This window comes from Rhodnius prolixus, unplaced genomic scaffold (genome assembly GCF_049639745.1).
Source record: "Rhodnius prolixus isolate KJV_2025 unplaced genomic scaffold, Rpr scaffold_3, whole genome shotgun sequence".
In the NCBI taxonomy this organism is placed as follows: Eukaryota; Metazoa; Arthropoda; class Insecta; order Hemiptera; family Reduviidae; genus Rhodnius; species Rhodnius prolixus.
This window is the reverse complement of record NW_027411603.1, coordinates 47,371,928-47,389,911: the sequence shown is the minus strand read 5'-3', so window position 1 is coordinate 47,389,911 and position 17,984 is coordinate 47,371,928. Positions and strand designations below refer to the sequence as shown.

General features: G+C 31.5%; 1 protein-coding gene across 4 annotated transcripts in view; it reads right to left on the bottom strand.

Moving 5' to 3' along the window:
* The window catches only part of sif (guanine nucleotide exchange factor still life), a 487,274-nt gene that overhangs the window by 431,637 nt on the left and 37,653 nt on the right, over nucleotides 1-17,984 (bottom strand). For 3 of the 4 annotated variants that reach the window (XM_074126178.1, XM_074126179.1, XM_074126181.1), the window contains exons 9-14: nucleotides 14,042-14,296; nucleotides 8,489-8,662; nucleotides 7,247-7,303; nucleotides 6,721-6,883; nucleotides 5,049-5,372; nucleotides 2,516-2,648 (exon numbers count right to left, since the gene is read on the bottom strand). In XM_074126178.1, coding sequence (XP_073982279.1) covers nucleotides 2,516-2,648; nucleotides 5,049-5,372; nucleotides 6,721-6,883; nucleotides 7,247-7,303; nucleotides 8,489-8,662; nucleotides 14,042-14,296 — 1,106 coding nt within the window. The remainder of the gene's footprint in view (nucleotides 1-2,515; nucleotides 2,649-5,048; nucleotides 5,373-6,720; nucleotides 6,884-7,246; nucleotides 7,304-8,488; nucleotides 8,663-14,041; nucleotides 14,297-17,984) is intronic. The other variant, XM_074126180.1, reaches the window with a different exon arrangement.

The window sequence follows — 17,984 nt, the reverse complement described above, 5'->3', positions numbered from 1 at the left end:
AGACTCCAAAAACGTTTGCACCATGAATGGCGACAAAAAAAAAAAGAAAAAAGAAGCTGTGAAACAACAGAACACCAGTTTTAGGAAGAAGAGGTGCTTCAAGAGCGACAATGAAGAAGGCAGCTGCAGAAATAACATGGCTTAAGAAATATGGAGGGTATGAGAAGAGACGGGAAAGAACACAATCTTGCGGAGCTTTTCTGAAGTGGGTATCCAAGCTTGATATAGTAGCCAGAGGAACTTCACGCCACCCTATAAAGTACAATACCTTCCTCCACCTTGCACCGCACTCCGCCCCACAAAAACAGCCCTATAATTTTGTTGGACAAAAACTTGCCTCCAGTCAACCGTGCTACACCATAGTTTTGCTAGCCTCTGGAAGAAGAACAAGAGGCAAGTGAGAAGTTCAGCTAAAACACCATATTGTCTGCAATAATATTTATGGCCTGGCTAAATTGTTACAAACATACATAAAGACATCGACTATGAGCAGCTACGTCCGCCTTCCAAACAACCAACCATCTTACTTTACTTCCTTCCTTCACAACCAACCCATTCACCCCACTATTCCACACTTAGCTTCTTCTCCTTCAACTGTCTTCCTGTGCTCGTTAAGTAACTCATGCCACACTTACAGAATATCGCCGTGAAATATCTAGATTTCTAAAAATCAGTGATATTTTCCCTTACTAAGAGAAAAGAGCAATTTTCTTTCATTCGTATTGTATTATTCTTCTGTTTTTATTTAATATATTAGTAACGTAATTATAACAATTATTGATATCATTCAAGTAATTTTACTGCATCAAATTTTCATTAATATTGTTTAGAATTTATTAGATGACGCAGATCCTTATGCTGGCCATTTTCATATACAAATATTTGTTCAGTGAAATGTAGCGCTCCCATTTAACTTCGATTGATTGTAATAAAAGGTATTTAACTACTCATGCACATTTTAAAAACATTACGAAAAATAATTATGACGGTAATTACTGAAAAAATAAAATAGAAATGCATATACTAGCATACAAAACATCTGATTTAAGTTTTCTTATGTACATATATATTTCTAACTCAAATTGCAACTCAACTTCTCTCCCCCATAATGTTGATTTTATACAAAATTTAGCTCAAATATAGGGAACTTCTTTCTCTACATTGAAATTTTCGAATGTTGTATCTTATCTTGTTTATGTTCTGGTTTAGTGAGTTGCCCATTAAAAAATATTTATTAAAATGTACTGAGTAATTTAAAGTACTACCATTCGGTAAAAACTCTTGTTTACGAGAAAACCAAAGTACGTATTAGTAAAAAAAAGTCTTGTGAGTAGGCATATTAGATGTTAAATATTAAATTGTAAATTAAGTTAATAATCATGGTCAATTGAGCTTACTGCATGCAATGTTATGAATCACTCCAACGGCCCCTAGCGACCTTTTTCAACCGGGGTTTAGAGGAGGCCCCGTATTAAGTACAGCATAGTGACAACCAAGAGACGCATCTACATAGTTAATATCGCAAACCGTTAGTACTTTTGGATTCATCTAAATCGGTAAACGTATCGATAATTTAAAACCATTGCTCAATCCTTTCCCCTTTGTGGATGTAAGAGCAGTAACTCACAGCAATGTTGTTACATAGGCAAGCTTTAACATCTGCTTCCAGCAAAATTTTATCAAGTTTGGGCTAAGCTTTACAGAGTAATTAATAATAATAGTTTTAGAAGGGTTCTTTTTAGTGAGGCAAACTTCCTTAACCAAGTAAAGCGAATAGACTGCCAAAAGGCACATCTACATGAAATTCCGAATCGAATGACACCTTATTCATGAAAATTTATTTACGCATTTAGGCACTAAATTGTTTGAAAATGACGTTTTTGCTCAATTTTGACTTTTTTCATGGAATACATTAAATCTACGTAGTTGCAAAAAAAAAAAAATACTCTTGTAAACGAGGGATTATGCCCTATATTTTAAAGAAAATTTGGGAATTCTATCTTCTAGCTGACTCTTATTTCCAATTAAATTTAATTTTAATATTAATCAATTCTAGAATAGATTCAAATTTTGTTATTAATATGAGGCTATATACTGCAATTTTTTTTTTTCTTAATGTAATCCTTAAACTACCAATTTCATTATTCTATAATATAGACTTTATTATAAACGTTTTAAAGGAATGATTAATTTTTAATTTGCAAAATAATATTTTATAAGCCTTACCTAACAATCGATAAAGTAAATTGAAACAAGACACCAGGTGCTGTCGGACGGTACGCTTTAGAACTAATCTTAAGAAGCAATAAAAAGGTGCTTTTAAAGAAATTTATTGTTTGTAAGTTAAAGAAGCTATACATCGTGTTAATTTAATTAGTAAAAAACAAAATCTATTTCGATTGTATTCCCCAATAAAATATTTTCATGTAGGTTTACACTATATAAGTACCAAAAAATAACTAAACAAATATTAAATAATGATAACTTACGAAATAAATAATTATATTTCACTAACCTCTGATGATGTTAGATAACACAGCCTGGAGTCGGTGCTCTCGATTGACGCCTGCTGCACGATACCATATCTCGAACTTTCTCGATCACTCATATAATCAGATCTCAGGCTATCTTGACGATCGAATACTCCTCTGGAAGGGTCAATGTTGATATTAATTGATGATAATAATGATTAATCTAAATTCGTGCTCTTTTAATGGAAGCACCACAGTTTCCTGCTAGTAAAAAAAACTTGCGATTATTAATAACATAACTATTATTAAAGGGTTGAACTTCAATTAAAGTTATGGTTATTTAAAGCAATATTAAAAGCTACAATTTTAATTACTAAAGCAAAGGGTACTCCTTCCCTTTATCTGCATACTTTCTTATATTGTTAATTTCACCAACCAGTAAAATGTCTTATACTGATTTAAATGTTTACAGCTGATAAAACCTAAACAATGCCGAAATAGCATTTCAAAGAATAGCTTATAATTAAAGCTAGCAGTTTTTCAAGAAATTTACAAAAATTATATTTTCCTAAGAACAAAGTCTCGAAACGAAAATGAAAGGCCTTTGTGAATAAGAAATAAAGATAACTGAAACTATGTACTCGAGAAAAAAGACTTACCTCTTACAATTCTCAAGGTCCAAACTCATAAATATGTATTCAGAGTTTGTAAAACCGTACAGTACACTGGAAAAAAATTAATGAATAAAAACGAAGGCCATTGAAAATAAGAAATAAAATAATTGAACCTACACTCGAGAAAACAAAATTTCTCAAAGATCAAAACTCATAAATATTCGGAGTTTATAAAATCGTTCATTATACTGGGGAAAAACTAACTTAACTAATTTACACTTACTCTTAACTTATTAACTTACTTACTAAATTTAACAGTACAATATCATAACTTCTTAACTCTTCAATTTTTTTTTGAGTATAATGAACGGTACCACAAACTCTGAACTTACTAACTCTTTCAGTATAATCTCTGAACTCTTTAATTTGTTTTTCAGTATATGTACAATTATACGAACTCAAAATATGTATAAGTTTGGACCTTGAGAAATATAAGAGGAAGTCTCTTTTTTCTCGAGTACACAAGTTACATTATTTTATTTCTCATTCACAAAGGCTCGTCATTTTCGTTTGAGAAAGTGCTAGGAGTGTACGTATGTTACATTGAAGTGGCACTTTCCATTAACCAATCGCCCTAATTAACAGAATTATCCCAAAAAATTGTTCATACCACTGCTATAGCTTTAAAAATGAATGAAATGAGAATAAAATTATCTCGTTACTATTAAAAGACGCTCCTTTCAGGTTTTTAATTCTTTTTTTTGTTTTTCTTTTGCTACCATTTAAGTAATTCTGATTTAAATGAGCAATTCTCTGTTGAAAGTTATTTGAAAATCAACCTTTTAATGTTGACCTAAGCTCATGTCTGATTGATTTAAACAATACTTTTTTTTCAAAAAAAAATCTCAATTATTCATGAGCTAAGTTACATAACCTAACGTCGGACTAATCAGAAAACTTTTTAACTCACAAAATCGAAGTTTTGCACGAAGATTTGTTTTAATTTTTATCAAGACTACAGTTACTTTCTATACAGCCTCAAAAAGATTATTGGAACCATAGAGATTTGCATTTCAGCGATTTGAACTGGTAATACCAAAATAAGAGGACTTCTTAACTAAAAAAATTGGTTTTTAACATTGTTTTGAGATCTGTCTTTGATCAGTAGAACTCAAAAGAAAAACCTTTATCAATAGAGTGTTCACGAGCGGCTTGCTGCCATTGAGACACCCTAATCCAAGTATCAAATTTTAATACCCTGTGACTTTCCGTTTATTGAGTTATGCCGACAGACAGACAACAATACTAATTCGTAAAAACCTCTTATCCGTACCCAGAAGAGCTCAAGGCACGTGTAAGAAGGAGTTAAAACGGTTGACTTGTTAGACCAACGTTAGTTAGAAATAAAATATTGTTTTTTAAATATATACATACATAAAAAAAGCAGCAAAAAAATAGATAAATAAAATAAATATAAAAAAAGTATACTAAGTTCTGGAAACCAGTAATTGCTCCAGGTAAAGTGCTATGATAGTAAAAAATCTGTCAACCATAACAGCATTGCTACTGATATATTCCTTGTTAAGCTCGTTTTTAATGCATCCAATAAATATATAATTGTGAAACAAAAACTTCTGGAAAAAATAGGCAAAAATAAATTAATAAAGCAACAAAAAAGTAATTTTAAAACATGCAATCTGGGTAATAAATGAAAAGCAAACTAAGAGGTGGACAAATCTAGGGGAATTCTCTCTCTCTAAACAAGGAGAGTAAAAACACAAATTATCATAAAACAAAACAAACATAAATAAAAGTTAAAAACATAAGCTTGTGAAATAATGATTTTTTTTTTTCAAAATACAAAGTTACAATGTCTGTGGCATAAAATGAAATAATGTTTCTGTCAAATAAAAACAAGAGTAATACATTTAAACAATAAAATAAAAATTGAAACTATAAATACCTCTGTTCAAAGGAATCAGCCCTGTTGCTTTTATAACCGGAATCATTGAGCGAACCTTCTTGTCTGAGCGAAGGAAGACTGTCCCAGGGTGATCTTCTATGACCACCTGTAGTAGCATTTCCTGTGCCACCACTTCCGGCAGTTGGATTTCCGCTTCCACCACCGCCGCCGCCGCCGCCGGGACCGCTTCCGGTAACGCCGCCCAAATTCTGTCCATAACTACCACAGCTACCCAAAGTAGAGCTTCCAGATCTCCAACCATCTGAATGTCTGAACCATTGTGCTCTTGCAGATTCACCTAGACAGCTAGCACAACGGCTGTAGCTGTTCAAAAACATTGTCAAGAAAATAATCTTCCAGCCAGAATCTCATGAATATTGTAAATTTTTCTTTAAATTTTGTCGTGGTAGATTTATTTCTGTTTCACGCTGATTTTGATGAGTTAATTACCCAGAAGAAGTCAGCGAGATTTGTTGAGTAGTTAAGGTACCATCCACCAGAGGTACCTTCTATTTTCACCCATTTTAAAAATGATTTCTGTTGATTTACGAATAATATTTAGAAACGCAAAAAAGTTCTATCTGTAAACCCAGCCGAGTGTTTCTGTACAAGCTATGTTCCTAACTACAGAAATGCCATCTGCAAACATTTTTAGGGTAACTATCATTAAATGTTACCGAAATTAAATGTCGAATCGAAATAGCAATACCAAAATTCCTAGAAACTAGAAATTATTTTATAATCATCATTTAAATTAAAATTTAAGGCAAAGTATAGTTAATATTTTATTTGATCGATGCTTCTGTAGTGGAATAGTAGAGAACTGAAGCTCATGACAGAGAGGATCAATGAAACATCTCCAGAATTTGGGAAGAGATTATTCCCAGTATCCTTTCCAAGATAAACCGAGAAAATCTAGACAGGATCTCAGCTAATTTTCTGTTCAAAGCTTAATAAAAATCATCTATTTTGTGATTTGTACTTTGTGAAAAAGCAAACCATATTAAATCTATAATATTAACATATCTAAGTTGTGATTAGTATTTAAATAAACGCGTATCAATACATCAAATGATGGAGCATAAATTGAAATTTAAAGGCGAATCTAATAAGAAATTGTAGTTAAATAATGACGCTGTACAGTTTATTGAAGAATGAAAAAGGGAACGCGTAGACCAGATTACATCCTAGTAATTCCCAAGGAATATAGTCCATAAAAAAAGGATCAAAAACAACCGAAAACAGCAGCTTCTTGTCACTTTATTTATTTATTTATTTATTTATTTTGCACCTTCCCTCTTTATGAAAAAATTATTATGCAATCGAAACTGTTATTCTTTTTATGTCACAGACACTCTCCATAGAACAGAACGAATGTGGGAGAGAGGAGATTATACAAAAATTATTTGGAAAAACACAAATGAGGTGGTACAAAGAAGTTTTTATAGAATAAAACAAAAATTATTATACCAAATTTTATATAATTCTGATATCTACTCGGGTAAATAGGAACTCAAACAAAAACAAAGAAGTAAGTAGTTAAAAAAACATTTAAAGTTCTGTTTGTTTCATCTTGTTTCAATTTGAAAAACAAAGGAACGACAAATTTCTAAAGAAATATAAACAAGAATAAGGTTTAAAGAATAACAACAAAAACAAAAAAGAAATATACCTGGAAGTATTGTGATCAGAAAGATAACCACGGTCTCTGGCCAAGTCATTTCTGTCGCTATAGTAACCATCTCTTGAAACAGCTGCGCTTGATGCCGGTCTCTCCAGACTTAGGCGATGAGGTAACGGTAGGGTTGACGATTTGTTCATGGATCCACTGACGCCTAAATCATTAACAATAATTATCAGTATCATTCAGCAGAATCCACTTCTATAAGATTATTAATGGCACAATGGTAACACATGGCCTAATGAATATTTAATGTTCTTTTGATAATTGTAATTAAATTTCCTGTAGCACCAAATCCCCAAAAGTTAAGCCTATTCTTAAGTGGAAAAATCGAGAAGCATTTACCACTTTTAAAATGAGTTGCTTTTATCAAAAACCATTTAACCAAGGTTTAATTTAACAAGAATTTTTTTGGTGATGTTAATCGGCTCTATCTTAAAGAAATCGCCTCCTTTGCTCAAGCCATTTGAATCAGTTTCAATCAAAAGTAAAAAAAAATCAAAATCTTTAGACTTACTTCTTCGGCTAGGGTAAGGACTTCTCGCATTCGATGTGGGCAATTGTTCAGCAAACTCTGTAACAATTCATCACATTTATTAAAACAATTGAAAATTTATTATTAAAGACGCTTCATTTTATAATATCGGGATTTAATTTTTTGTTATGTTTAAACAAATAAATAAAAATCTAAGATGGTTTATTCGTTAATTTTCCGCGAAATTATCAAAAGGTTATCAGCTTTAAGCATGAATTTCAATTTTTATTAACTCTCGCCGCAAAATAGTCACTCTCAAAATTATAGCCGGATGTCTCTAGATTGTATAAAGCAGAAGGGAGAACTCTGATAATAAAAGGCTAATTTCTGTCATGTTTTTTTTTATTCAAACCCCATCTGAACGTTCAGACTCTTTTCTTTCTTCCTGGAGAGCCTCCAGTTCTCTTAATTTTGGATTTCCATTCTTAAGACCTTTTGGGGAGCCTTTGGAGGTTGGTAAAAATTGCTCCATGTAGCTGTTTTTTAAATCAGCTCACTGCGTAGCGAGTGTAGTAGCCAGCACCACAGAATTAGCTATCTCTAAATGTCGGCTTCAACCGCTCTTTTTAGAACTTCCCATGAAAATCTAGGAGGCTTTTTTCATTGGCTGGGAGTACGGTGGAATAATTACAAAGGCCCACCTGAACATTCAGGAAAACTGAAGGAAAGAATAGAAGGAATATTGAACTTAAAGTTCAGCAATTTAACTTCAACTCGTTTGGCACCCCTCGTAGAATTTATTGAGGAAGGACCGTTAAAGATGGATTTGTGAATCAAAGGCAGAAACCTCGATTACCCAGGGAAATGTATGATGGAAAGAGCAAGAACAAGGCTTACAAGAGAGAGGTAAATATATTCTAGTAGTCTATCTGAATTGTATTCTTCGGAATTAAAAGAATGGAGAAAAACTGAAGGTCAAATTAATTAGTTATTCGGTAAACCTTTAACACGTAGGAAGAAGAAGGAACGAAGTATGAAAGTAAATTTGTAACTTAGCATAAATAATAATTTAAGTTTCAATAACAGAACAAATTTCTTCTTGACACAAACTCAAATACAAATTAAACTCAAATAATGAACAAAGAAAAAGTGATGGTTGAAATTATATGTTTAAATTCTAAAACATTATAAAAATAGAAATTTTTGAATGATTAAAAGTAAATAATAAAAATATTTAAACAAAAGAAGCATATTTTTTTAATAATTTGAAGTTTGTTGACTTACCTAAATTTTCCATACTTTGTGTTAGCAGTGCTTCAAACGTATGCAGCGAATAGCTTTCCGCGTCCATACCTTTGGCTAGGGTATTCCTCAAATGCATTTCATATTCCATAAGTAGACGACTGGTGGGTGAGCTCGGTGTTGATACAGTACCCAGACCGTCCCTGCCTCCATACCCTGCGGACACGGTCAGGTCAAAGCCGCCCCTAGGGGCAAGGATAGGAAAGGGGGAAAACGACAAAAAAAAAAGTGATGGAAAACACACAGGCAGACTTTTCGACTTTTTTTTTTTTCTTAAATCGATCCGAAAATATCATTTAAAATGTAGATAACAATGATTTTGAAGAAAATGGTCGAACAATCCTTGAAGAAGAATGTTCCCAAGAATTGACACAGAATCAATTTTGATTTCCGTTTATCTAAGCCTAAACTACACTGAGATTGGAAAAATTACCTTTAAAAAGCTGAATTCGCCATGCGATTTAAAATTTTTAAGTTTTAAGAAGATAAGTTTCATTAATCAAATCTAAATATTTTTGGGCCAGGAGAAGGAAACGTGGACGATTTTTTTATACAGAAAATTACCTAAAATATAATACATGTAACTATTTCGAGACTAAGTGGCTAGCGTATTGCAAAAAACAGGATCCAATTCACGTAAGAGGCTAAGCGATGACTAAATCTTTGGGAGCCAAAATGGTAGCGAAACTGGTAGTGTTGGTCAGCCTAATACCGAATAGGGACCCAGCAACAATATTCCTTACACAAAAATCGCCCCTTAAACTCGGGATGTAAGTATCCAGAAACATGAAAAGAACTTTTTAAAACAAAAATATTTTACTTTCATTTAAGATTTCTAAATAGCAGTCGTAATTAGTAAACAAATAGCAAAAATAAAGTCACATGAAACCGCGAGAAATTCTTGTTTTGGACTGTGTGTTTCCATCATCCATTTTTATTTAAATCATTTGTGTAAAAAATAATTGCTTTAAGGCTAAATTATTATTTAATATGCAAAGCAAAAATCAATGAAACATAAAATTCAACAAACTAAAAATTATTAATTACAAAAAAAAAACTTTTATAGCTTAAAAAAAATAAAATATAAACTAAAAAAACATTTCTTACTGCAGTTAAAATTCAAATAACCAAATTCTATTTTATAAGACAAAAAAATAATTTCCGAGCGAGTGAATTTTATAAAAATTGCTAATAACTCGATGGTCACCTGAAAGGCTCGGTACCTAGCAGATACCCGCCCTCTACCCAGACCGACTAAGACTGATTCCATAACACAGTGCAGAAACTATTAAAGTTTAGGAAAAGGAAATAGAATCGTCTGAAAGAATCTAAAAGCGAATTATTCATTAAACGGCCAGAATCTTGAACTGTACAGTGAGTTTCAACTGTACTATGACAATTTTTTTAAAGAAGGTAAAAAAAATCACGAATTTAATTTACCAAGGAGGTGTCGCCTTCAATAATACTTCTTATGAATGGAATTTATGAAACAAAAATTTGGTACAATAAAATTATGTACCAAAAAATAAAAATTAAAAAAAAGTCCCTGTCCTAATTTAATAAGCGACATTACAGCATCCTATCAGTTTAAAAGTAGTTCAATAATATTTCATCTATATGCTCAAAACGGATATCAAGATCACAACGGAGAAGTAGCCAAAATACAGTAAAGATTATCCAGTGCAATGTTTGACGAGAATAAATCAACCGATAAAAGAAAAGAACTAAAACAAACTGAAAAACTTAACTGAACAGCAAAGCACACCTCCAGATCAACCAAGTTTAATTCAGAGATGACGTTAGCTCTTTAGAGATTACATAGCCCTGGCAAAAGCGTAAGCTAAGTGTTCCCTGGTAGCAACTAACCGAAATTGGAATTTCCTACTTTTCGTTGAAAATGTAATTTCTAAATTTTTAAATAAAAGTAAACTTTTCTTATTTGCAGTAAGAGAAATTTAGAAAGAAAAATTAAACACAAAGATTAATTCAAAGATGAAAAATAATAGTAACATGAGAATTTGTTTAAAAAAAAAAAGAAAAAGAGAAATAACATTAAATTTGAATTATAGGAAAAGACTACGTCTAGAAAAGAAAATAAATAATTTCAAAAAATAAAAAGAAAAACAAAACAACAAAAGAAACAATATTTAGGTAAAACACAAGAGCTTTTTAAAAAAATAAAATAAAATAGATTTGTGCTGTAATAAAGTTCATATTATAAAAATTGAACAAAACAAAAAATTTAAGACGTGACTAAAAAAGAGATTCTATATGTTTTGATAAGATCAGTGCCGATGTGCCAAGAAGAAACATGCGTCAACAATAAAAGATTTATAGAAATAAAAACTACCCATAATTTAAAACAAAAAACAAAAAAAATAGTACAATATACGAATTCATAATCGTTAAAATTAATTTACAACTTTTTTTTATTTTTAATAAATTATCGTTAATTTGTTAAATAAAAATTAATTATTCACTTTCAACAAAATTAAAAAAAAAAAAACTGTTAACACGTAGAGTAACGCAACACCACACCCAGTTGGCTGATGTTCGTTTCGGGCTTACAACTTTTTAAAAGAGATTTTTTGTTTAATCAACATTTTTAAATAAAATAATAATTAATTCACAAGGCTAATTAATGTTGCAAATAGATGATTTTAAAATTAAACCGGTTATCAAAGTTTTTGTTCTCTTTTTTTTTAAAAAAAAAAAACTTTAAAATGACACTGATGAATGATAAAATAAAACTGAAAATTCAAAATGAAATAACACAATAAAATAATAATCATACAAGTAATTTTTAATGCAAAAAGGTGGAAACTGTGGTAGAAAGGATTGGATGCGACAAGATGCAAAGATACAGATTCGTTCTAATCATAAGTAAATTTTTTGTTTAACCAAAATTGTCTTCAGTGCAGTAAGAGGGGCTGAAGGGGAGAAGAATTTAACGAATTAAGGACGAAGATACACAGTAAATAGGATGCAAAGAACTAAGAGAAGTTGACGAACGTAGAAATTCCAACGACCTTGCTCAGAGGAGTATCGAATAGCTCTTTTGAATACCCGAACACACACAGAAGGAAGAGAAGGCAGACGACGCATTGCCTTAGCAGACATTTTCTAAATTGTTCGGGGATTTCTAGTCACCACAGTTTAAACAGAGAAATTATGGATAGGTTGATCAAAGAATAAAGAAAAAATAAAATCTCTAAAGAAAAAAAACTGTAGGGTGTCTCCAACTTCAAATTTATATCTGCAATGACGGAATTGGGATTACAGTGCTACATTCTCAGTAATCAGTAACACACGACGCTGTAAAGGAGGAAACTTAATGGGAGTGTTACTGTAATGAATTCTATAGACCCAGAAATAAGGACTAAACATCAAATAGCACCTCGTCAATGGTTGACACAAAGCGATGACATCACATACTCGTAGATCTCTTGAGAGACCGAAGGTTGTACGTTGCAGCATCTTCAGTCAAAGACAAAAATTATCCAGGGAAATCCGACCTTGCATGTTGGAATTTCATTCAGATTCATGGATGACTAAGATTTCAGGTCAACGTTAACTAGGTTTAGTTTTTTCAAGAGCCGTGCAGAGCACTCTCAATGGGAGGAAATGCTTGCTAAAAAAAAAAAATAATAATAACAAAATATGTATTTTAAATTATTGGTCATAAATATAACAACATAAACTTGGTTAGGGACTAAGGGTAAAAAAGTATGAAGGGCAGTAAGGAATCAATATGTTCATTCCAAATTAGTAAAATTAGAATAAAACAAAAATACAAATGAGGTTAAAAATTAATTAAAATAAATTATGAAAATAAATGTATTAGAATAGAATGTGGGTGGAATAAATAAATTAGTGAATTGTGAAAGATTGGTGACATCAACTAATTGTGAGAACGGACAGCAACACTATTTTGTGAAAAAATCTAATCGTTTTAGTAAGTTTTATTTAAAGGGGAAAAAGGGGCATGTTATTTTTCTTTTTTTGTTGTTCATTTTCTTTTTTTTTTTAAAAAAAACATGCAACTTTGTTTTCTGTAGTTTTATAATTGTGTTCTGTACTGTAGTGTTTATTGTAAGACTTAGAAAGTGCAAAGTTTAATTTTGAAAAATAATATGTGTACAATAAGATCTTTTATCTACGAATAATAAATGATTCTGATTTGAAACTAACCGTGGTAGGAAATAAAACAGTTTTTTAAAAGAATTTTGGAGCCTGAGATAAAACTGATTACAATGTATTATCTGAGGATTCCTTATTAACGAAATTAAAAATGGAAGCATATTTTGGACCACGCCAACCAAACTATTTTTTCAAGCGCCAGATTAGCGTATTGACTACTTTTAAAATAATGAAAAAATATTTATAAGCATCTGGTCTTCTACGATGCTTATATAAAATCTATCGATCTAAAAGCAGCTTATAAATTTATCATCTCATCAAGCACCACAAAATAAAATTAGCCTCTATATAGATCGACATTCTAAAATTTGTTGTTCTTGGAACAAAAGTAATTAACGATTTAAATACTCGCGAACTCGCGACAGTATTGCTATTCCCCCTAGAAAGTCCAAAATGAAAGCTTCAACTATTAGTTTTTGATTAATCACGAATAAAAAGAGGGCATACACGTACGTAAAGGAGTCAAGTAATATTTCAATGCACCGTTTCAATATAATACCCACTTATTTTCGTGTCCCCAAACATATTTGACAAAGAAAATTGATTGAATCAGTAAATTTTAACTAAAAATTGTAAATTAACTGTAAAAATGATTTGAACTTTATGTAACGACAGGTTTTTGACAAACCTGAGGAAGACAACAACAACAAAGTAACCAATCAGCAAAAACAGTTGTACTGGTGACCTTAAAAATTCTTTATTCCCTCAGAAAACTCAAAATTAGTACAGCTGTATATATATTCTTGCGTTGGTTAAGAGAAAGTAAGAATTAGTTAGCATTCTAAGCTACCTGGAGTAAGGCAAAGAAAATGGAGGCTAAAAAAAGATTTTCCTGGAACAGCGAACACTAAATATGGGAAAATCAAACAACAATTCAAACTGGGGGAAACTCGCCCACCCAACTTTTAACATCCCTACCCCTGGACATTATCGGGCTGGCTAGGCTAACCAGAGCGAAAGGATGACCGACGTGGTCTTTGCTCGGAGCTCATCATGCGCACCTTTTTGGTTGTCTTTGGTATTAATGGCCAACTGTCTCACGTTTACTTTTGCGACTAAAATTCGGATTTGGAAATGTAAACTAATGTCTTCCAATGGTTTTCTCTTACTTTTTATTCACTGAATTTTATTAATAAATTGAAAAATAAAATGAGAATATTAACGAAAATATTTGCCATCATTAAAAGCAACAGCTGAGCAACAAAAAAAATAGCTACTTTGTTTTAAGTATTTGTGTATTTCTTTCTTAGGTGTGGGTGAATATTGTGTGTAACTTTCTATTTTAAATAAAAGTGATTTGTTCATTAAGGGGAGCCAGGGAGGAGCCTGTCGTACCTCTGGCCGAGGTCTGCGGCTGGTCCAGATCAGAGTTGCCATTGCTTGAACTGGGTGTGGTGGCGTAGCATTGATTGTCAAACAGAACGTTGTCACTAGGCGGAGACATGTCCCCACCTCCAGCTAGTTCCAAATACAGAGATCTCCCGTAATCACTTCCTCCGCCTCCACTCACACTGCCGCTTCCAGAACGAGGACCACCGCCGCTAACACCTGATTGTTGACCACGGCCAATTTCATGAGAAGAACGGGACCCTGTGTGACAATTTTTATTTTTTTTTTGTCTTCACTTTAATTTGAAAATTAAGTTATTTATTTTAAGATCCATCCAAGGGATCTTTAAAACTTTCTCTTTTTTTTCCAAAACATGCAACTTCAAAAATATCATTTTATTCAACATAAATATACAAACAAACACAAAATCAAGTTAAACAGCTAAATACATCGAGATAAAGGGTCTTTTTTTAAAAAGAAAATAAACTCAAAAGAAGACATGAAACGAAAATGGAAAATGACAACGGGGGAACAACTTTGTAAAAAGGGGTTTGTAAGGGTCAGATTACATGTTATTCGTTACAAAAACTCTTGATAATAACTCTGAAGAATGACATAATAAACAGTTACTACCCAAATTTTTGTTTCTTGTCTCTCCAGTAACCCAAATTAGTAAAATGACTTATGCTAAAAGTAAGGATTCGAACTTTTTTAGTGCACATTCATGTTCTATGAAAATATCATCCCTTAAGTTAATTTGCCTTGGGTAAAAGATTAAAAAAACAACCCTTTCTCTTACTTAGTACTTCAAAAAAATGTACTCAACAAATTTAATGACCCATGTTTTAACTCAGCCACAGTTGTGACTGCCTGTACAGGGTCTTAAGTTGAGATTCTCATCATTATTCCCCTAATTCCTAATGAAAAAAAGAATCTGAAATAGAACTAACACTAAACTAATCTTTTTCTATTCAATTTGCCAAATTAGAATAGATTGTAGTAGTAGTCAAGCAGAAGAAAGATGTAAAACAAAAATAGAAGAGCGAAATTGATCATTTTATAAATTTTTTACAAAATGAATGGTCACCCCAAACTTTGGGGGGAAAAATCAAAGGGCTTTCTAGTAGGAAACAAACAAACAATGGGGAATATCCTACCTTGAAACATTTCTAGATGGGGATCTATCTACCAAAGATGGGAGAGTAAAACAGTAATGTGGAAATCCTAGGGCCAGGAGCCTGTACATCAAATACTTCAGTGAAAGGTCCAAGGCCAACGGAGCCTACGGGAAATGGGAGATTACTGAGATGATCCGAGTAGAAGAGAAGAAGTATAAACGTTGGGCAAGTCACTAAGTCACTGAAACTTAACTTCATGAGTGAATATTAAGAAAAAATCATTTTTGCAAAGGCAATGAATGTGTGGAAACCCATCAACTAATTAAATATAACTAAAATATCAATGAAGCATTAAAAAAAAAGTTTTAATTTACCAACCCTAACCATAATAATTAAAAATGGGGAACAACATGGATTGACACTCTATTCAAAAAATAATTAATTAAAAATAATAATAATGAGCTAGATATAAATCCTAAATTAAATTTATGATACCCGAACAAAATTCTAATCTACGAAATTATTTCCAGTTTTTAATTTTAGGCCAAAAGGTGTCTATTTTGAATTTGAAAGTATGGGAAAACTCTGTATAATTCACTATTCTTCAACAATCCGTCACAATTTACACTTACAACAAAAAATAAATTAATAACAAAAGTAGATGAATAAAAATAAATTCGTTATCTTTAATTGAAGACGTGCATAAATTTATGGGACGAAATCAAGCATCCATTCATAAACTAATAAAAAAAATTTTTGTTCGAACAATACAATAAATTTGGAACAAACAAATGTTCATGCATAACATATTAAAGTAGCTAACAATAAATTTGTTCAAATTTAATTACAAAAATTAAGCATTTCAATTGAACAAAATTTTTGAAATCACTTACTGTCTACGCAATCAAGTTTTTTTTTTTATGTATATTCTTCAAAATAAACATTTCTTTAAGTCACCTGGAAAGTTCTATTCAAACAAAAAACAAATAAAAAAAGAAAAAGCATTTTCTCTCTTTTTTCGGTTAGATTTTTGATTTTATTTTTGCAACTTTATGCTTTCAAAAACATTTGCCAAGAAAACAAATATAACGGTCACTACAAGAAATTACTAGATCAACTTTATCGATAATTGTTCTCATATCATTTGTCTTTTTCTTCAAAATCTTATGAAAGTTCTTTTGAAAATAGTTCATCAGCTAGCTACCTTGACAATATGCCTTCTGATTCTTTTATAATGGTAAGGTAGCCGCTGGGCTCATCACATTTAATGCAACGTATTTCCTAAGAATAGTTTTATGAATTTCCACTGTCACTTCATTTGATTCACTTTATTCTCCTTCCTCATTTATCATTAACCTGTTGTATCACTCACTTTTCAAGAACAGGATAAGTAGCAATTTATGTATAAGATACGCATCGCTGGACTGGACTTTAATATGTATTTCCGAGAGTAAATCGGAGCCATTTAGGGAGGACCATGTTTATCCTCTTAGCCCGCAAATAAACGCAAACGTGATGATTGCGCTGATAATGTACGTGTCTTTTATGATAAACTTCACGATGCACAAACTATCCAATAACAATTTTTGAAATCAATGAAATCTCTTGTTTTGGAAAATTAGTTGGAAATAACAACCAGGATATAATTTAAGGGACAATAAGATTAAAGAAAACGATAAGTTACATTTTCCTTTCAGAAATAACAAGAAAAACCTCGATTTAGTCGAAATCGTCTTCTGTAGGAATTTAACAAGAATCCTCTGCCGAAGAAGCTATCCGACAAATTTATGCTCGTGTGGGGAAGAGGCTCTGCGATCAAAAGAGTGGTCTGACGTATCCGGAAGTCGTAATTTACATGATTGGAACTTGGGAAGGTACTATGACCCATGTTTCAGAGGAAGCTGAGCCATTATGTACACTTCTTCGGCACTTATTCTTATAAATTCTTGACACGTAGCACAAAAATACTCACCGAATTGATAAATACACTTATATTTTTTCCAGAGAGTTACTGGTGTATCAAAGTTTATTTGCTGCTCTGGCCTCCATGCAAAAAAAAAAAATGATGATTACTCATTCACAAAATAAGTTAATTCAATTTTTTAGCTACAAAGTTTTTTTCTAATTATAATGCAGGAGGGGAAAATCTAAACTTTAAGCCTCATGGCGATTTTTATTATTAAGAAATTAGAAATTAGGAAGTAATATGCAAAACTTACTAATGACTTCTATGATAAGATTCTACTTTAAGTAATATCAATGCAGAATCTTTTATTATATAGTGCATTTTACACATTGTAATAACTAATTTAAAAGAAAAATAAAAATCATATTTACAAAGTTGTTTGAAGTCTAAGCCTATTAAAACTATAAAAACATCTAGAAAAAATCAATTGTCCTTAATATTAAATGAACAAAATAAAACTAACAAAAATGCTTGAATAATTTAACTAAAATGAAAATTTGGCTGCGCTGTGTTTGCCGTAAAATTACGCATTCATATTAACGGTAAAGATACTTAAGAAACTCTTTGATTGCAGTATTACAGTTAGTCTCTTGTTTTTATTTGTATGGGAAAATCCATAAAGAAAATCCCACTTAACAGGGAGGTCAAGAGTTAAGATGAATTGATTTTGAAGTAATAGTAGTTACCAAAGTCAAAAATGAAATTATAGTCACGAAAAAATTGAAGGATAGTGAATTTTTTAAATTCAAATCGCGAAATTTTCAATAAATAAGTGAAAACATTATAACTTTAAAATTAAAAAAGTAGTTTATGTTGAAATTTAATTCATTACAACGCTTTGATCTTAGGAGGCTTTGATCTGTCG